General features: G+C 36.1%; 3 protein-coding genes and 3 non-coding genes across 6 annotated transcripts; 4 read left to right on the top strand and 2 right to left on the bottom strand.

Moving 5' to 3' along the window:
* Positions 1 to 958: 958 nt before the first annotated feature.
* LOC108215401 (uncharacterized) lies at positions 959 to 3,772 on the bottom strand. The gene is made up of 2 exons (XM_017387901.2): positions 3,492 to 3,772; positions 959 to 1,501 (listed from the first exon to the last, which is right to left on the bottom strand). The coding sequence occupies exons 1-2, from the start codon at positions 3,637 to 3,639 to the stop codon at positions 1,218 to 1,220; spliced, it is 432 nt and encodes a 143-aa protein (XP_017243390.1). The 5' UTR covers positions 3,640 to 3,772; the 3' UTR covers positions 959 to 1,217.
* Positions 3,773 to 3,990: 218 nt separating this feature from the next.
* On the top strand, positions 3,991 to 4,077 carry LOC135151855 (small nucleolar RNA R21). Its single transcript, XR_010290763.1, has one exon. It is a non-coding gene; the product is annotated as a small nucleolar RNA R21 (small nucleolar RNA).
* A 64-nt stretch (positions 4,078 to 4,141) lies between these two features.
* LOC135151856 (small nucleolar RNA R21) lies at positions 4,142 to 4,213 on the top strand. The gene has a single exon (XR_010290764.1). It is a non-coding gene; the product is annotated as a small nucleolar RNA R21 (small nucleolar RNA).
* Positions 4,214 to 6,711: 2,498 nt separating this feature from the next.
* On the top strand, positions 6,712 to 8,834 carry LOC108213266 (probable serine/threonine-protein kinase PBL23). The gene is made up of 5 exons (XM_017385042.2): positions 6,712 to 7,066; positions 7,311 to 7,492; positions 7,577 to 7,766; positions 7,868 to 8,256; positions 8,365 to 8,834. The coding sequence occupies exons 1-5, from the start codon at positions 6,928 to 6,930 to the stop codon at positions 8,623 to 8,625; spliced, it is 1,161 nt and encodes a 386-aa protein (XP_017240531.1). The 5' UTR covers positions 6,712 to 6,927; the 3' UTR covers positions 8,626 to 8,834.
* A 2,002-nt stretch (positions 8,835 to 10,836) lies between these two features.
* Positions 10,837 to 13,883, bottom strand: LOC108210985 (uncharacterized). Its single transcript, XR_010290545.1, has 2 exons — positions 13,625 to 13,883; positions 10,837 to 12,124 (listed from the first exon to the last, which is right to left on the bottom strand). It is a non-coding gene; the product is annotated as an uncharacterized LOC108210985 (transcript).
* Positions 13,884 to 16,126: 2,243 nt separating this feature from the next.
* LOC108212284 (uncharacterized) lies at positions 16,127 to 16,954 on the top strand. The gene has a single exon (XM_017384010.2). It carries the CDS (start codon positions 16,127 to 16,129, stop codon positions 16,952 to 16,954), a length of 828 nt encoding a protein of 275 aa, XP_017239499.2.
* The last annotated feature ends 4,018 nt before the right edge of the window (positions 16,955 to 20,972 follow it).

Below are 20,972 nucleotides of genomic sequence, written 5' to 3'. Positions count from 1 at the left end.
AAATTTTCTAATTTATTTTTATATTTAGAGATCAATATTTATTTTATCAGATATTATGTTATTTATCGCTTATTTGGCACAGATCTGGTGAAAGGGACGGGTTCAACCCGCCAAACCAGAACCGATATGTCAAAAAAATGATTTGAATTATTACGTAATCCGCCCGATTCGATAGAACAACAGATTTAAAATTTAATTTAGCTACACTAGTTCGATTTGCCTGCTCGAACAGTTAGCTACCACCTGGTTCTTTTTAAATTTCAAGGAAATGAAAAATCAAACATATTAATTTTCTCAACAAAACTTCATAAAGAAATTGAACTTATAACAAACTGTTTTTTCAACTAAAATTTAGAAAAGAAATCAAAATTAAAATAAACTGTTTTTTCAATAAAATTTCAAGAAGAAATATAATTGCAAATAATTTTTAAATTAATCTAAAAAACAAATTGAAAATTTGAAATTGATAGGAAAAAAAATGAACCGGCCGCCCTCCAAGTCTCCAACGTTAACCCAGATTCTTGGATTTCAAGATGAGTCGTAATAAATTTACATGGATTAACCTCTCAGAACAAACATAGCCTTACTGCTGGAACCGCAACTCTGAACCATGAATACGATTATCTGGTATAAAAAGTTGGCAGATTCCTTCCCTGTTACTCACAGTATATATTTTTTCCCCCTTCAAAAATGGTTAATTTAAATTTCAGGAAGAACCACAAGCATGGCTTCCGCTATGATTACTAGTTTATGCATACTATTATATGTCTAATTACAATGTTTCGATGCAGTTACAACATGAATAATCTGAATCTGTGAAAAAATGAACCTATAAACTGAAAGATGGGAGCTCACTGAGTTCGCATTTCTGAATAGTGTGAAGGATTGGCAAACTAGGATTTGGGGCAGAAGCACTTGTATTCATAGGCATGTTAAAATCTTTTCAAGCACAAAGAGCTGAAATAAACAGTGCATTAATAGATAAAACATCCCATTTGCCTAGTGAAGCTGATAACTTACAGCTAGCTTAACTATGAAACAGGCACATAGCCAAATGCAACAGAAAAAAAAAAAAGTTCATAATACATGAACTCAAATCTTATACTCTGCAATTTGTTTTCTCAAATTATAGAATGGATCGACACATTGCATACAGTTGCATCATTCACTCTTGTCTTTTTATAGGTATTTATCTATCAGGGGTTTATCAATAACACTCAAGTGCAATACAGTGGAATGCTGGTAGGCCGATATACAAAAGGTCGAACAGAGTGAGAGTAACCTGAGGGATGACTGTAACTGAACTTTACACCAGAAGTAGCAACTCCTAGCTGTGTGCAGTGTTCATGGAAGCTACTAATAGGTCTAGCCAGGCATGCATCCCAACGATCACTTTCTGGCATTGTTTCTGCAACAGTGTATATTCCCTTAGAATTGGTGAACGCTTGATAATTTAGGACTTCCCCTGATTTTGTTATGCAAAGAACAGCTACTTCAGCACCTGCATCAAACAGTAAAAAGCCGATTGCCTTATTAACAATAACATCACATAGAAAGCATATAATATGTTGCACAGAAGCTGGATTTCGTTGTTCTAATCCGTCATGATAATGAGAGTGATATCTGGATCACTAAAGAGTATTTACACAACTTAGTGGTGAATCTGCACAATATCTAGTAAAAGAATACTAAATACAAAGACAAATGTATCAACTAAGCAAATACAATCTATTATCATGGCACAATTATGGCAAAATTAATGCTGTATTTCCCATCTCATTTGATTCCATTCGACCCCTCTTGGTCACACCACACACACTGCACCAATCTGGTTAGGGCTGTGATTCGAATTTAGAAGGCTCGAACCCGATTTCAAACTCGAGTTCTAACAAGTATTTGAGATTGATAAGGAATTCAAGTCACTCTGAGTTCTTGACGAACTCAACTCATTTAGCTCAAGCTAAAAAATAGTTTTCTTATACATGCAATAAATTGGGTTTGTTAATTTTAGATTGGGCTCACTATTAGGTTTAAACATATGCACTGGAATTTTTAGTAACTCAAACTCAACTCAAGCTTGACTCGGATTCAAAACTCATAAACAAACTCGAACCAGGCTCTTTTTATCACAATGAGAACTATAACAATATTCCTAGGTTCAGTAATGTTTAAGCTCATCTCAACATGTAAAAGTTCCTTCTTGATAACTAAAAGCTCGTCTTGACTTGCTTCAAAGAACAGCCCTAAATCTAGTTGACTGATTTCAATGTCACTCCACTGTCATTGAAGTAATTAGAAGAACAAAACAATTTTTTTCCCTGGCCCTTCAACAATGTGAATTATAACCAACATTTAAAACATGCAACACAATGCAAATATATAAGCACACTTTCGGATTTTTATCTTGTGTTTGAGCCATTTGCAATGTATACATATATGGGGTCATACTCCACTACAAACCATCTTAGTACGCGTACGAACTCTACAAACCTTAAAAATTTCTTAATTCTTTAATATAGATGTGGGATTCACTAAAAAAGAGATAAAAGATTCAACAAAAATTCTGAATACGGAAAAATACTTTAGTGTATACATATCATGATTCACTAATATACAGAACATAGTTGACTAATAACATAAACATAAAATGACTTTGAAATCAAGGCTGTACACATGCTACAAATTTATTTGAAGCTATTCTATACTTCACTACCTACATTTATGATATGCCCCATAATATATACAGGCTGTTTGGGTGGGCTTAAGAAGCCCAACTTCTCACTTATAAGTCAGAATCAACTTGTTTGTACTATTTGTGTAATAAACTTGTAAGTTAACTTCTGATTTTTAAGTTGGAATTTGAGAAGTTGAAAATCCTAACTTCTTTCACGGACTTATGTTGATCATTTTTTAGTTCATAAAAATGTATTGATCATTTTGAAATTCAATTTGTGATACTTTATTAGTATATTACTAGTTTTAATACCTGATTATGAGTTATAAATTACTAATAAATTTATCCAAACTGATAGATTAAACAGTTATCTATTTTATTCTTTTTTGCTAAAAAAAATTGTGTCTCAATTGAAAAAAAATGATATAAGTAACCTTTTACTTGTAAGAAATAAGAAGCTGCTCTTAAGTTAAACTTGCTTGAAATGAAAAGGTTCTACCGTTGGGTTGTGAATCATCCCAAGTATCCCATTGAACACAAAGAATCAAGTAATGTTATGACTCCTACGTTGTGTTTTTAGAACATTCGGTTTCCTTTGAATACATGTACACAAATTTCTAAGGGAAAGTACAATAAGATGTGCCTAAATTTCCTGTTTTTCCCCACCTAAAGTCCTAAACTATGACATTACTCATTAAAACCAAACCAAATTTCGAGCTGAGGAACAAATAATAGCAAACAACAGAAACATATAGAAAACCTTATAAAGGAAATCACAAGAAGGATTAAAGGAAGTTGAGTTTGAGAATGGTGAGACCTTGTAGAACATGATCTTCAGGCCCAATAGAAGCATCTCCACAAACATCGCATACAACCCGCCCATTGATTTCACCAGTCCATCCTTTTACTCCCACCACCATCATCATCAATATTCCCCATAGGTACACTCTCGCTGCAATCTCCATATAAAATATATATTTCTGGAGTTTACGGAGAATCGAACTCAGGACCGACACGACAGAAGTGTCTCTCCTCTTAAATGAACTCAGTCTCTCAAGTCATCTTCTCCTCAACTCCTCACACAGTCACACTTGCCGTCTTGTGTCGGCAGGAACCATCCAACCCGGCCCATATTGTCTTTCATTTTGGGCCTAGTTTATGTCAAAGTGGGCTCATTCAGCCCAAACAAAAACACACAAGCCCTCTCTATAAAATAACAATAATCACCCGCCGCAACATCAACGACTGTAACAAGTTTCAAGCTAGGGTTTATCTTCTTCCAGCTAGTGTGAGTTATTTTAATTATGTTGAGTATGAATCCCTGTGAAGATTAGCAATTCAAGTTAATGTTAAAAGTAGTGGACTGATAATCTTTGCTGAATAATCTATATATCTGAGGGATTCATCTCATTATTAATTTTCAATTATTTTTTCCAGTGTTTTGATTTTGTATTTTTATCATCATTCCATTCCTGTGATGAGTTAAATATTAAAGTAGTGGCCTGAAATTCATTGATGAATTACAATCTCTGAGGAATTTGTCTATCTGTTTGCTTATATTACTGCTACAAATTGCTCATATGTTTTGTTGTTTGTAGACTAGTTATATCATTCATGAATCCCTTTGTAGAGTAATAATCTACATGAATCGAGATTGATCGTGTGTTGCTATTTTGTCCAAGGAGTTTTTTCCCAACTTTTATGAGCTTTTGGTTGAAAATTAACTAGAATTGCTTGATTCACGTCCCTGTGATGACTATTTAAAACGTTAAAAGTAAACTGACTGTTTAATGACAGATTAATTGTTTCTGAGGGATGTTTATTTTTGTTTTTTCTTCGGAATGTAGCAATCATTTCCTGTGTTGTTATTTACCTGGATGTTTGTTCGAAAAGCCACATTTTTTGGCTTATTAAATGTTTTTTTAAGATAAAAATCTGTTTAGTGCATCGCTCAAGTTAGAATTGACAATGTAGGAATTATATAAATGACTAAATAGCAATCTAGCATCATGAGTCATGACTTGAGAACATAATAGGCGGTGATTGTTATTAGAATTGAAGTTCCGACATACATTATGCTTTCAGTTCGTGTTGGAACTTGGAAGTTGGAAGTAGTTCACAGTTTTGCCTTGTGTTGCTAAATGGGTTTTAATATGCCTCTCCTATGATTATTGGCCCCTATATTCTGCTAAGCATTTTTCTCAGATGTAATTGGTTGAGGTTTACAGCTCTGTTTGCTTGATAAAAGTCTTCAGTTTTTGCAACAACACTGGATCAGAGATGAAGATCAAAGGAACATCAGAAAGCCCATTATTCTTATCAAATATCATCGACATAGTTGTCCTGGATTTTGATATATAATTTGAATGTAAAGAATATAAATGTTTTGTAAAATTTACTTTTTTACTTTGGTAGGGCGGATCAGTAATTTGGAATACATATTTGTAAAGTCTTGGACCTTATTATGTATTCTAACACTTGGCTGTAATTATTTTTTCAGTATCAATAAATTATGATATTTGTTTTAGCATTGATCTCTGGTTGTAAGTCTTCCAGTACTCCCTATGCTCCATAAGGACCATAAGAGCATCTCCAAAGGAGATATGCATAATTGTTAGCTAAAATGATAAAAATAGATGATATGTAAAAATTTGCTGAACATGTAAGCGTTTCTGCTCCAGCGGTGCTAGCTATAATGGTTAGCTATATGTTATATTATTGTTTTTAAATTTTAATAAATATAAATTTAAATAATAATTATTTGTTATAGATAAATTTCATAAGTAATCTTTTCTAAATTCAATCAAATAAAATTTTACATAAATAAATAAATAAATAAATATATATATATATGTTTTTTTAATTATTTGAAATTTTATTATTTAAAAATTTATTTTAAATAAAACTGATAAATAAATTTTCAAATTCAATCAAACAAAAATTTTATAAAAAGATATACGGTTTTAATTATTTGTACTTTTATTTTATTTTTAAAAGTTAATAATTGAATTTAGCTTTATTAACTTAATAAAGAAACTAAAAGTATAGTATATATAATATAATTATTAAATAATATAGGTGAGACCTTAATTAATTTAATAAAGAAATTTATTAAAATTATAGTATATATAATATAATTATTAAGTAACATAGAGACATGTAAGTGACAAAAATATAAAAGTAAAGTACATTTTAAAGGAAAATGACATGGAAATAATATAGATGATGAGTTTTCATTCAACATATGTAGCGTGCGTGTTTTACGTTATCTAAAATTATTACTAACAGTTCACTGCCTTGGAGTACTCTCTTTTGCGGCCATTAGCTATACTTTTAAAATCTAACATAACAGCTGGATTTTATACTTAACAGGTGCATCCCCTTGGAGATGCTCTAACCAGACTTCTCTTCGTTCTTAACTGAAGTCCCTTATTTATTCCACATATTTCATTGTGCTTTGTTCAATTAGTTAAAAATAATACTTTTTTTATGTGAATAAGTATAGAAAAAAAATTGCGAACTATTACTCTTTCTGTCTCTCCATGTTCTTAACAAAAAGAACCTTCTACGTTCTTAAAAAAAAAAAATAGAATGTTCGATACGCATTTTAATGCTCAAGTTCTTAAATTGTTTTAAACTTTTTTTTATGCAGAAAATTTCAACAATAAATTATGAAATTATGTTTTATATACATCTTAAAATGTATGTCAAGCAATGTAAAAAAAAAAAAAAGAGAGGATGGAGGGTAATTATTTTAGTGTAAAAAAATGAGAGGGATATAGGGGTAATTACAACGGTGTAGACAAATACTACTCATGCAAATTCACAAAAATTTAAGAATAAATTCAATTAGACCACCTGAAGGTGAAGAAAGCTATTGCATAATTTGAGTTAGATGGTTGGAATATTTAAATTGGTACCTTAGCTCTATCCGGTTCATGTAGAGATATTTTTTGATGGCTGAGAAACACACGGTTGTCTTAAGATAGTAACTATATTTCCAATTATAGCGATAGAGGATGGGTAGTTAACAAAGTATGGCCGAAATAAACTTTTGAAGCAAAACATAATTTGTTTCCTGAAGAACCAGTAAAATATAATACAGGCTCTTCTTGGGGGCCTAGTTATTCTCTCTTCTATGAGTTTGAGCTGAATCCCATCCTAAAAAAAGCTTATTATGATTTTATGATATTGTTGGGATACATCTGAATATGGTCGGCCTGACGTCTGACTAATTCAGAAGATAGTTTGAAATGAGCTGCTTTTCGTGTTGCCTGTCTGAAGACAAGGTCAATAGAAGGTCACTCAGGAAGAGCATTCAAGAGGGCAGAGATGCCAGAACTATAGCCTCCTCATTTGCTAGTTCATTTGCTAATTTATCTTTTAAATCTGGTATTTTTCACATGCTATTATTCCTTTTGATGCGGTCCATGTGTTTGTACCAATGTATTCAATATGTCTTCCAATATGTGTTGCATCATGCATGCTTATGCCGGCCTAGGCATATCCATACCAAATTAGCGGTGTACATATATGGGTACAGATTTAAAGGCTACAATGTGAAATACATTGTTCTCATAATGTTATGTGTGGAAAAGAATGGAATTTAAGATCTGGTTTTTCTGTGCATATACAGATGGCAGCAGGAGAAGGTATATAGTAGGGGAGATATCAAAATATGGAAAAGGAAGTGTTACCACGGAGTTCTTCCCATTCAAGGAGTTATCTGCTGCAACACAAAATTTCCGCCCTGATTGTATGGTAGGTGAAGGTGGTTTTGGGAGGGTTTACAAAGGTCATCTTGAAAGCAAAAACATGGTACTGCTTCAATCAGCATCTCAACTTCTCTTAATTTAGTCTTTTTCATGAATTTTTAACAAAATAAAAAATAAATCACTTCAGGATGTTGCCATTAAGCAACTTGACAGGAATGGTTTTCAAGGGAATAGAGAATTTCTTGTAGAGGTCCTTATGTTGAGTCTTCTTCACCATCCCAACCTTGTAAATTTGGTTGGTTATTGTACTGATGCAGAGCACAGAATATTAGTCTATGAATACATGGCCAATGGCTCTCTAGAGGATCATCTTCTTGGTATGTATCTTGTGTAATTAGCCTAAAATACAATCTTATAGATCAGATTCATCATTAGAAGTATATAGCATAAATTAACGAATATACATCGTTTATTGCAGATATAGGAGAAAAGAAGCCTTTAGACTGGAAAACAAGGATGCAAATTGCCAAAGGAGCGGCTAAAGGACTAGAATATTTGCACGACACAGCTGATCCTCCTGTAATTTATCGTGACTTTAAGGCTTCTAACATTTTGTTAGACGAAAACTTTAACCCAAAGCTTTCAGACTTTGGACTCGCAAAACTAGGCCCAACCGGTGACAAAACCCATGTTACAACAAGAGTAATGGGAACCTATGGCTACTGTGCACCTGAATATGCATTAACAGGGCAGTTGACAGCAAAGTCTGATGTTTACAGCTTTGGAGTAGTGTTATTGGAGTTGATCACAGGAAGGCGAGTGATTGACAAATCTAGGCCAAGCGAGGAGCAAAACCTCGTTACTTGGGTGCGTATGCATATCATATATTTGTTATGAAGTTACTTGGGATGGGATTTTGTGAGTGTTAACGGAAAGCTAAGTCTTTTTTATTTTTGTTTCTCGAATTCTGTATAGGCACAACCATATTTCAGAGACAAGAGGAAGTTTCATTTAATGGTAGATCCACTGCTGGAAAATCAATATCCGAAAAAGGGGCTCCACCAAGCTCTTGCAGTAGCAGCAATGTGTCTACAGGATGAAGATGAAACTAGGCCGTATATCAATGATGTGGTATCTGCGCTCGAGTTTTTATGTGATAGTGATAGCAAGGAGGGTGTGATGTCTGCAGCGAGTAGTATGGCTGAAGGTAGAAGTATGGCGGAAGGTAGACAGTAAGAGTTGTTGATGGTGTTTCGGCATGAAATTGAGTTTTATGTTAAAACAGATGAACTTGTGTTTTGTGATATTGTATCGTCTGCATAACATTGTCCAACTCTGACGATTACACCTGTCGTGAAACAATTTTAAATACCCAACTCACCTTTCACCTGACATTATCAGTTACTCAAAATTTTGTGTTATAAATCCCAAAGCTAATTTTTTCATGCTTCATGTTGCACAAGATCTAATAACGTAGTTGGTGTCACTGGGGTTGTCTGATTATTCTTCATCCATTTTTGATTTACAGCGAGTACGAATGAGAGGAGCTGAATGCGTAAAACTTTAACCAACAATGTCGCATGCAGTGAATCTTCAATTGATGCATAGAAGATATAGCATCAGCAAACATGATTTAAGGGTTTAATCGTAATTATAAAGAATCTTAAAAGTTCGTCGTTGCAATTTTTTACATCTCACCTTGTAATCAGGCATATAAGATATATTACTATTAAAATGGTACTTAATTAAAAATTAATTTTAAAAAGTTGAGAATGCTAAACAAACTTTTTTCTGCAATATTTTATTAACTTATTTACTGCTCACTTCTAATCCACTTCTTTCTTTACTTTAATCAAGAAGTCACTTTTTAAAATTTGCCCAAACGGCTTTTTAACTTTTCCATTGAAGGTCGGATTCCAAAATTTTCCTTCATTTATTTTTTATTTTTAATAAGTATGCGGTTTATCTCCTTTTTCTTTACCTTCAAGTACTCTCAAGCTCGCGTATAAACGTCTTATGTGTATACAAGAAGATATTTCTAGGTTCCAAAGTATACCAAAACCATGTCTAAGTGGAGGGTTTGTCTAGATTTCAAAACAATAGCCAACTCCGAAAGAGCTACTCCCAAACTAAAGCATCTTCCCACTATTTATCATTATATTAAAACTATGATTTTCGGGATTCGTTGATCGATTTTCCCATCATCTCCATCATTCGATCAGCCATCATATTATAGTCTGAAGCCTGTCCGGTGAGTCCGTTCCTCTTTTTATCTGCTCCTATTGCACTACAAATGTAAATTATTTTTTATTATTATTTACGATCTCTTCTTCTTTTTAGAGAGATTAATCTCATTGATTTTGGTTCACTTCAGTGTCAAGACTTGTTTTTGTGTCAGATCTTGGACACCTTTTGATTTTGCATTTTGTTTTTGCGGTTTTGATAATCTTAGGTAATAGATTGTGTGTTAGTTCATTATAGTTCTTGATTTTTGGCTATGTATGTATTTTAAACTGCACCTTGTTTGGAATGCTTGTTCTTGGCAATTTTGATGTGTTTGTTTAGTTTCTTGGATTTAGTTATGTTAAATCTGTTTTGGACTCCCGAACAAAATCACTCCTCCAGCTCTCGACGCAGTCATGAATCTGCTCATGCTTATTCTTGGTGTACTCTTTTCTCAATTTTGATCGAAGCGGTCATGTACGAGAGAGATAGCATAGCGGTGGCCGCCGAGGATGGCGGCGACAGAGGCTCCGGGATCAGTACGGGATCCGATTTCAAAAAGGAAGGCGTTAATTGTGCCTTAATTGAGGACGTTTTATTGTGCCTCTTAATGAGGGTCTTAATTGTGCCATTGAGGGCGTAAATTGTGCCTCCTAATTGATGACGTTAATTGAGCCTTAATTAAGGGTGTTAATTGTGTCTTAATTAAGGACGTTAATATTTTATTAATTGTGCCTTAATTGAGAGTTTAATTGTCTCAATTATGAGTTATCATGATTGTGGAAATATTTGATATAATCTGTTTTATATATTGACTTATATTTTTTTTGTTTTCCTTGTTCTATTTTCAGGATTCTTGGAAGAAGACCGGTTTTCTTTTCGGACATTAAAGTTTTATTGTCTAAATTTCCCCGGTCATCTTGCATGTCCGACGGTTAGATAATAAGCTTTCTTAAATGAAAGAATTATCACGGTGAATTGCCGAGTCATATTCGTTGAGATTTATTCTCATTATCAAAAAAAAAAAAAAAGTACTCTCAAGCTCATTTCTTCTTTTTTCCTGTTCTAAATCATGTTGGAAATTTCTTACAAAAGAAATTAAAACAATTGATTAACTAGTAAAATTAAAGAAAGTATAATATTTTAAAAGAGAAATACCTTGAAATCTAATGAGGGCAAAGTTAAATTTTCAACCACTACACTCTACATCTACAAGTATAAAGGTATATAAATGCTACTCTACTCCATTTAACAGAAGTCAGTCCAACATTCAAATTTAAAAACTTCAGACAGAGCAACAGCTATGAAGCTTTTAAGATATCACACAAAACACCAATTAATCATGATAAAGAAGGGGGACAATACTATGAATGCCAAGTGGTTAGAAATGGCACACTGAGTTTAAGCAACTTAAATGCCGTCACTACCAACACATGAACACAGTAATCAGATCACCACCTATCCATCACAGGGAAAGAATAGATCTGTCGTTTATATAAAGAAAACCAAACTTCCTATGGCCAATTCCCATACTAAGATACCACTTCGAACCACCTCACTTCAAGCACAGACAGGTACAAGAGGAACTTTTGGGTCTACCCCAGAGAAGATGATGTATAAATCTAGCTCTAATACATCGTCGGTTGCTGAGAGAATGGCGGGGAAAACACCAGTACAGATAGGCACAAGAGGCACTTTTGGATCTCTCGTAACACAAGAGATTGAGTACTTTGCGCAGCTAGAAGTAAAGAGTCAGATTATGTCACAGAAACCCGTTGAGCGAAAACTCACAGATGCAGGTAGTACGAAGCCAAAACTTGGCTCCATGATTACAATTGCTAAAAAGAAGAAAGGAAGCAGCAGGCTCTTACCAAGCATGTGTTCTATGGTGGACATTGTTGAGAAGAGGAATCAGCCAAATATGAGTTCGAGATTCAGTTATAGGTCTCTGAAAGCAGATACCAATACCTTGCACGTTTAGTTAGTGCTCTCTGAGAGCTTCGAAAAACTGAGCTTTTTGAGTCGATTTGCTAGCGGGGTTGCCCATGCCCTATCTGGGTGACCACATTTTATGTCAACAATTTCAACCAAATAAGGTCCCTTTTTGTCCGATTTTTTTCTGATAGGAGTTGCATCTACAGAAACGTTACCAGGGTTGAGCATTGGAATATTATGGCTTCGTCTGTTGTAGTGTTTCTCTTTCCTTGAAAGGTCACCATTTCTATCACTAAAATTGTTGCTATTACTACTGCTTGCTTCATCTGCTGATAATCGTGGTCTTAATCTTTTGGGAGATGTAATACCACCAGATTCTAGAATGGTAGCTGCAGAAGATTTATCTTTTGCTGGTATTGCTTTCCGGGGTGCATATCTCATGGATTCCAATTCCTTTGACATTAGGGAGCTGATTGTTCCAGTTGTTCCAACTTTGATGGATCCTCCACCACCCTTGATAGCTTCCAATGTCTGGACCATGTCTATAAAAGCGCTACAGAGTTGTGATAATATTTTTCTGCAAGAATATATTATAATCACTTGTGGCTCTAAGAGTCGACACAGTCTAATCCTGTTATGATAAAATACATATTACGTATATACAAGATGTAGATGTTGAACAAAAGGTTGGTAACCCAACTGGGAGCAACTACAGTTATTACGATGAAATTTCAATATAATTGCTTCAAGCTAAAAAGTAACAAAGTATTGGGAAAATAAAAAGTTCGATATAATTGCTTCATGCTAAAAAGAATACAATGTTGTGGGAAAAGCAGAAGAGAATACTAAATACAGAGAGAAATCGCAATCCATGTATTGAGCACAATTATAACCCAAGGCAATGCCCCAAAACTGATCATCATCATTCAAAAAATTCAGGAATGTATCCTTTTAAAAGCAAATTCTTGCTGATTTCGAAAAGCAATTTTCAATAAGGAAACATGAAGCCAGAGCTGCAGATCTATACTAGCATTAACAGCAAGAGATCAAGAATCGAGGAGGATCCCACTGGTTGGCGGTGGCAAAGTTACTCTTAATCAGTTAAAAGAAATAGCAAGAAATCCCAAGTCCCATTTTAATGTAAGAACATAAAACCTTTGCAATTTCGGACACATGAATATACCAACTGGCTCAAATTCCAGGATGGACATCCTGCCAAAATTTTGGGCCACACACTTACCCTATACACGAATAACGAATGAGATCAGGCTTACAAAACACTACCCCTGGGAGTGTTAATCTGCAGGACATAGTAGCCTATAAATTAACAGAGTCTAAAATCATCAAATTTCAATACCAGCCTTCGGCTCTAAACAAAAACGAAGATTCTGAGCCTTTAGAGCATCCAATATGAATACATTAACATGACAGAGCTCCATCCATCGCCAAAGACCTTGTGTTGTGTTTGGTTGGGGAGAATGGAATGAGTAAAATTACTTGAAAGTAATCGAGACAGGAGGGAAGTTTTGGAATAAATTTAAGTGAGTGCAAAATTGCTCTGATGAGATTTGAGAAGAAATTGGGGGTAGGAGAGAATGGACCATTCCATCTCAAATTGAAGGTATGATCCCTAGCACATAATATAAGGAATGGAATGGAGGTTGGAATGAAATTTGTTAACAATCGCCGATAATATAGTTCATTTTTCGTTCCATTCCTTCCGGACCCCAACCAAACACAATATTATAGAACTTAAAGCGCCTTTTCTGTAAGATCATTTAACAAGATATCTATTGCTAATCAATAACAAGATATGAATTCTTAACAAATTTGTCAAATTCAACCAACTCAAATAAATTAAACCAAGCCCCCACAAAGTACACTTAAAGACCAATAAATACATCTAAGAAATATAATACTCGTGAAATACAAACCCCTAAACTAGAAATTTAAAAGTATGTATCAATCCAGTAGTGCATAAATATATAAGAATAGTAAGGAAGATCTAGAAAAAGTAGTGAAAAGAAGGGAAATCAAGCGTAAAAAAGTAATAAGAAAAGAGAGGTGAGGTGATTACCAAGAAGGCGGAACAAGAAACAGCAAGTGCAGATGGGTGAAAATGAGGCCTGAAATTAAGCAAGCGATTAGAAGCCCGTCTTAGAAAAGCAAGTACAGTATAGCAGTAATGTGTTGCAAGGAGCAGAATAGCAGGGATATTAAATATATGGATGAGGGATATTATATATGAGTGTATATATAATGGTGAGTTGAAGCTACTCCGATGACGGTGAGTAGGATTGAGGAATAACAAGTCAAAGGAAAGTTAAGTCAAGATCACACACCCACCCCATCATGTGTACTCCGGTCTTTACCGACAATAATGGGCAGTGGCCCGTTGTTAATTTTCACTGGTCTACTTCTATATGTCAAGGGCAAGGAGAAAATAAGACCAAAATATGGGTTCTAAACTCATATTAAGACGATTGTATCAAAAAAGGTTATTCCAGTACCATAAAAAGTTATTTCAAGTTTCCAACACCATCCCAGATTCCCAGTAAATTATTAAGGCTTAAATACGCTTTAACCCTCCAAGTTGACACCAATATGCACATGAACCCCTCAAGTACCATTTTGTACGGTTCAGCCCCTCAAGTACGAGATTTGTATGCTGCAACCCTCTCGCGCCTTTTCCAGCTTCAATGTCTGACATTCAAAAAGGATAGAGAGGTAATTGCTTGGAAACAATGTGCTGTGTACACATTAACCCTAATATCTTTCCAATTAAAATGTAAGAGAGCAAGATTATTAGACAATAGCTTTGGAGAGTGAGCTAATAGGTACCAGAGTTTACAAACTCGATTGTGCAGTGGAGTTCGTTTGATTAGCTTGGAGAAGTGGCGCGCAATGATCATCCGACCAACAATGGTTGTACGTGATTACAATGACCCCCATTCACCACTATATGGTATGTAACCAGCTACCTGTGTTGTCTTTATTTGCATAATCTAGGTTACATTTGGTGTGTTTTGTGTGGTCTTATGCATCTGCTGTTAATTTGAGTTTATTGTTTGTCTTCATATAGTTAACATATGGTCATTTCTTTGTGTCCGTAGATAGTGGTGTTGACATATTAAGTGTGAGGTTGTATCATGGTGGATTGCTAAACTGGATACCTCATACCGAGTATATAGGTGGCCAACTAACTGTGTATGATTTTTGGGGGTTAGATTCCATCTCCCTGGAAGAAATTCATTGTAAAATAGAGGGCTTAGGCTACGTTGGGCACACAACTATTTATTATAGAGTTCCAGGAGTAGTAATGGATGTTGGTATGGTTGAACTTAAAAAAGAGTGTGATCTTACAAAGATGCTAGAATATGCGAAGGAAAACAACTATAGGATAGATTTGTATGTTAAGCATTTCTTCCTCGAGGAAGGAACAGGGCAGACATCTAATGACATCTATTCAAATGTTTGTCCAGATGAACATGCTTCAAATGACAGTCATGATGTAGGCTATTTAATTGATGAAATTGATGATTATGAATGGGAGGACAGTGACTACTCCATGGGGGAGGATGATGACAGATTATTTGCAGAAAATGTGGATGAAGAAGCTGAATGGATAGGTAGGATAAAGCAGACACTGGGATTGTCAGAAGATGGGGATGACAGTGTTGGACAAGATTCTGATGAGGAGTTGTCTAAGGAATCAGATGTGGATTCTTTAGAACATTTCATGGAGACTCTGGCAGATGAGTGTATTGTGGGAATGAAGAAGATAACTTGGCCAGTTTATGAAGACTCAGATGATCCTGCTTGGGAGGTTGGCATGTTGTTCAAAGACCAGCAAGAATGCAGAGACTCCATGATCAAGCACAGCTACAAGCAGGGCAGGCAAATCCATTTCATTAAATCTGACAAGAAGAGAGTCAGAGCTGTGTGCAAGCATCCATGCCCTTGGTATATGTATGCAAGCTTAAATTTTGATAAAACTTTTCAAATGAAGCAAGTGGGTCCAGGTGAACATAAGCTGTTATATTCTCCACAATTAATTATTCATTTATTTCTTTATTTATGTTTTTATTGAACTAGCAACTTTTTGGTGCATTATTGTCTTTTTGCTGTGTACATGTCTTTATGGGTACATTGTTTATGTAACCCTAGATCTAAATTTTATGCAGCACACACTTGTGTTAGACAACAAAGGGATCTTCCTTTAATTCATTCTGGCTTCCTAGCTGAAAAATATGAATCTGAGTTCAGGATTAATCCAAATTGGCCCATCACTGCTTTCCATGAGAGGGTTCTAATGGACATTCAAGTGGATTTCAATCCTAATGTGCTGAGAAGAGCTAGGAGGAAGTGTATGAAGAACATAAAGGGCATAGATGCTGACCAGTATGCAAAGCTATGGGATTACAGGATGGAGTTGCTGTAGAGGAATCCAAATTCTACTATTGAGCTTCAATTTGAGTCAGGTAGGTTTCAATGTCTCACTGTACATGGAACAGTCATTATATTCAATTATTTTCTTAATCCAATTATGTTTGTAGGCCATCCTGGAGTTTTCAAAAGGATGTACTTATGCTTTGGAGGACTGAAACATGGATTCAAGTTAGCTTGCAGAAGAGTAATTGGTCTTGATGGGACTCACATAAAAAATCACTACAAAGGGCAGATTCTCACAGCAGTTGGAGTAGACCCAAACAACTGTATGTACCCTCTTGCTTATGCTGTTGTTGAAGCTGAAAACAGAGACTCTTGGGAGTGGTTTGTGAAGCTCCTTAAACAAGACATTGATGCTGGGGATGGCAGGGCATGGACCATTATAAGTGATAGACAGAAAGGACTCCTAAATGTTGTTGCAGAGCTCTTGCCAGCAGCTGAACACAGGTTTTGTGTTAGACACATGCACAACAACTTCAAGCAAAAGTTTCCAGGAAGGTCCTTGAAAGATAAGATGTGGTGTGCTGCTAGAGCTCCTAATGTGCAAAAATTCAATGAGTACATGGAACAAGTTAAGAGTGAGCTGCCTGCTGCTTTTGATTGGTTGGCAGAAGTTCCTACACACCACTGGTCTAGGTCAGCTTTCAAATGTGAGAACAAATGTGATATTCTATTAAATAACATGTGTGAATCATTCAACAGAAGCATTGTGGTTGCAAGGTCTGAATCTATACTTGTAATGCTTGAGATGATAAGGGAATATCTCATGAATAGATTACAGAAAAAAAGAGAGAAGGCTGCCAGTTGGGAGGATAGGAGAGTGACTCCAAAATGTGGATTGATGATTGACAAATACAAGAGATGGAGTGGTAATGTTTATGTTGCATATGCAGGATATAATGAGTTTCAAGTTAATACTGTTAGTGGTAATCGATTTGCTGTTGACCTCAACAACTAGACTTGTGGATGTCGTAGATGGGAGCTAAATGAGATTCCATGCCACCATGCCATATCTGCCATCAACCGGCTTGGTCTAGATCCTTATGATTTTGTTGATGCTGCATATTCAATTAAATCATATGCACAATGCTACACAGGTATGTGGTCAATTATGTCATATTTGTTTGAGTATAATTATGTGAATCTTGTAACAAGTATAATTATATCATATATGTTTCATGCCACTATTATGTCATATTTGTTTTAGTATAATTATGTCATATTTGTTACAGGAATCATTTTTCCTATGAATGGGAAAGCTTACTGGAAAAAGCATGGTCATGAGGTCCAGGTAGGGCTGGCAATATCAGACACGACCCGAACCTGACCCGAACCCGACCCAAACTCGTAACCCGATTTACTGAGACAAAACCCGAAAGTGACACGAAAATCACCCGTTTTGACACGAAATGGACCCGACATGACCCGAAATTCTAATTTCGTTTCTAATAACTTCAATTTTTAATTTTATTCAATTTTAAGTGATTTTAGCTTAACCCGAAATCGACTCGAAATTGACCCGATTGCTGACACGAACACGACCCGTTACCCGAAACTGCCACCCCTAGGTCCAGCCTCCTCTCATTCAAAAGCTACCAGGAAGGCCTAAAATGAAGCGGAGACGTGATGGTAACGACGACAAAGATAAATGTAGTAAAGATGGGGCCAAACTGTTGAGGAGGGTGGATCAGACTAGTGTTAGGTGTAGCCTATGCAAGCAGAGTGGGCATAATAAGAGAACATGCAAAGATGCACATTCTTCAACTGACGACCTTATTGGTGCTACTGGTGTCCAAACACCAACAGTTGACACTGTAGCTGTTCCTGAGGATGCTGACGGACACCATGACTGCATCTTGGAAATGGATTTGCATGAGGCACCAATACTTACTCAAGGAAGTCAAAGCACACAAGGAGAAGGTACTCTTCAGTGGCCTGAAGTTGTTGGCACACCACCACAAACAGTGTGGCTAGCTTGGCCTACACTTGAGGTAAAGCGTCCCTCTGAAGTTGGTGCAACACATGTTAATGTGGTAATCAAAGGCAAGCACACTCTCAAAGGTGGTAAGGGGAACAATAACAAGCGACTGCCTCCTACAAACTACAATGGACCCAGTTTACACGGTTGTAGTTTGAGTGAACCTGTCCAGCAGTTCAAGACAAATGTGGGTGGAACTGAGGTTGTATCGGCATCATTTACAAAGAAAGGCAAGTACATGGTAACACATGGTGCTCTATCACAGGCTCTGGCAGCAGCTAAAAGGAAGCTTGGTGAGGCCAATAGTGATGCAGCAGTCCAGTCAGATGAAAGCATGCATAAAGATGCTCATGGAGATGAGGCTAGTGGGGAGGATGCCACGTAGAGGTGCTACTTAAATGTGGAAGCATTGTACAAGGTGGGGAGGATGCCACGTAGCTGGTTCACAGTTGCTAGTATGCAACTACAATGCTTCCACATTTAAGTAGCACCTCTACGTGGCATCCTCCCCACCAGCCTCATCTCCATGAGCATCTTTATGCATGCTTTCATCTGACTGGACTGCTGCATCACTATTGGCCTCACCAAGCTTCCTTTTAGCTGCTGCCAGAGCCTGTGATAGAGCACCATGTGTTACCATGTACTTGCCTTTCTTTGTAAATGATGCCGATACAACCTCAGTTCCACCCACATTTGTCTTGAACTGCTGGACAGGTTCACTCAAACTACAACCGTGTAAACTGGGTCCATTGTAGTTTGTAGGAGGCAGTCGCTTGTTATTGTTCCCCTTACCACCTTTGAGAGTGTGCTTGCCTTTGATTACCACATTAACATGTGTTGCACCAACCTCAGAGGGACGCTTTACCTCAAGTGTAGGCCAAGCTAGCCACACTGTTTGTGGTGGTGTGCCAACAACTTCAGGCCACTGAAGAGTACCTTCTCCTTGTGTGCTTTGACTTCCTTGAGTAAGTATTGGTGCCTCATGCAAATCCATTTCCAAGATGCAGTCATGGTGTCCGTCAGCATCCTCAGGAACAGCTACAGTGTCAACTGTTGGTGTTTGGACACCAGTAGCACCAATAAGGTCGTCAGTTGAAGAATGTGCATCTTTGCATGTTCTCTTATTATGCCCATTCTGCTTGCATAGGCTACACCTAACACTAGTCTGATCCACCCTCCTCAACAGTTTGGCCCCATCTTTACTACATTTATCTTTGTCGTCGTTACCATCACGTCTCCGCTTCATTTTAGGCCTTCCTGGTAGCTTTTGAATGAGAGGAGGCTGGACCTCATGACCATGCTTTTTCCAGTAAGCTTTCCCATTCATAGGAAAAATGATTCCTGTAACAAATATGACATAATTATACTAAAACAAATATGACATAATAGTGGCATGAAACATATATGACATAATTATACTTGTTACAAGATTCACATAATTATACTCAAACATTGTAGTTGGTTACAAGATTCAATGATTAACTATTCTTAGATTTTCTTATAGCTATTACTCCCTCCGTCCCAACCATTTCTTTACCCTTTCCTTTTTGGGGCGTCCCATCCAATTCTTTATATTTCAAAACTTACCAAATATGGTCAATGGGTCCCACCACTTTTCCATTTTTCTTTCCTTTTCACACTACTTTTACTCCACTATCTCTTTTTTATACATTAAAAATTAATGGGTCCCACCACTACACCCACTTTTCTTTCTCTTTTCCACTACTTTATACATATTTCTTAACCTCCGTGCCCAACCCATTTGATAAGAAATGGGAGGGACGGAGGGAGTACTTGTTTAATATTGACTTAATTGCACTCTATGTCCCTAAAGTATTTTATATTCTCACGAAATTATTCATGTCATGGCTAAGGGGTCATTTGGCAAATCTGAATGATTTATATCTGAAAGATTAATATATATGAATGATCTGAATAAATCTGAAATCTGAATTCTGAGTGAATAATATTATTTGATAAATAAATTTTCATAATATCTGAATAAAATATTTTTCCAATTTTACCCATCTGATTAAGTAAGGCTATTTGACAATTTTCGTATATCGAATGAAATTTATTAATACAAAATAAATATTATAAAAAATCTAATAACTTACCATATATATTATAAATATATATATTGTGTTTTTATATTTTATTAAAACAAAATATATATATTATAAATTCTATTAACTTATCATATATATTATAAATATATGTAATATATAAATATTATATATTGGGTCTTGCAAGTATTATAAATATATATTATAAATTATCAGAGTGGGATGGATTGATTTGGCGGAGTAAAACAAGTTCAACAAATCTTGTTGCTGAAAAACAATGCCTCTTGGAACTGCTCCATCCGCTACGTCTACCCTCGTAGGAACAGGGTGGCGACGTATCTCGCTCTTCTGGGTGCTGAGCTCTTCACTCGTCTGTTCTTCTTCATGGAGCCTCTAGGTCGTGCTGCGGAACTTATGGACCTAGATATCGGCTTGGGTCCTCATGACCCGGACCTTATCGAAGCTGAGATGGTTGAAGAAGAGCTGGAACTGCTCGAAGTGGCTTTGGCAGCACCTCAGGGTCCGATGGAGGTGGGGTTAGCTGCAGTTTTTCTGGCTGGTGCAGCTTTTCAGATGGCCCTAACGCTCCGGATCACCAAGAGGCTGTGATCCAGGACTTTATCTTTGAAGATGATGTGGAGGTGGAGGAAGAAGGGGTGTTGATGTAGGTCAAAATCCTAGGGTTTGTCTTTTGCTCGATCCATGCATGTAGGTTGGCTTTTGGTAGATGTATGGTTGGTAGATTATGCCTCTTAGTATAGGCTTTTTCTGATGTTTCCCTAGATATAAGCTGGAGATATTATAGGCATCTCTTGTAGGCTGCCACTGTTTCTTTTGTACTCCCCTGCCAGGGGTGGTTTTCTTATATCTATGCAAGTTGCCTTTCAAAAAAAAAACAAGTGGCTGAGGGTTTACGAGGTAATATAGACTTG

This window comes from Daucus carota, chromosome 3 (assembly GCF_001625215.2).
Source record: "Daucus carota subsp. sativus chromosome 3, DH1 v3.0, whole genome shotgun sequence".
NCBI classification, from domain to species: Eukaryota; Viridiplantae; Streptophyta; class Magnoliopsida; order Apiales; family Apiaceae; genus Daucus; species Daucus carota.
This window is presented reverse-complemented; position numbering and strand designations above follow the sequence as displayed.

What these genes read in the sequence shown, in the direction of transcription:
- LOC108215401 (XM_017387901.2), bottom strand. Translation starts at nt 3,639, where the DNA reads ATGGAGATTGCAGCGAGAGTGTACCTATGGGGAATATTGATGATGATG. An exon ending in TGAAGATCATGTTCTACAAG is followed by an intron (nt 1,502 to 3,491) that starts GTCTCACCATTC and finishes TGTTTGATGCAG; the next exon opens with GTGCTGAAGTAGCTGTTCTT.
- LOC108212284 (XM_017384010.2), top strand. Translation starts at nt 16,127, where the DNA reads ATGTACTTATGCTTTGGAGGACTGAAACATGGATTCAAGTTAGCTTGC.
- LOC108213266 (XM_017385042.2), top strand. Translation starts at nt 6,928, where the DNA reads ATGAGCTGCTTTTCGTGTTGCCTGTCTGAAGACAAGGTCAATAGAAGG. An exon ending in TCTAGAGGATCATCTTCTTG is followed by an intron (nt 7,767 to 7,867) that starts GTATGTATCTTG and finishes CGTTTATTGCAG; the next exon opens with ATATAGGAGAAAAGAAGCCT. An exon ending in AGCAAAACCTCGTTACTTGG is followed by an intron (nt 8,257 to 8,364) that starts GTGCGTATGCAT and finishes AATTCTGTATAG; the next exon opens with GCACAACCATATTTCAGAGA.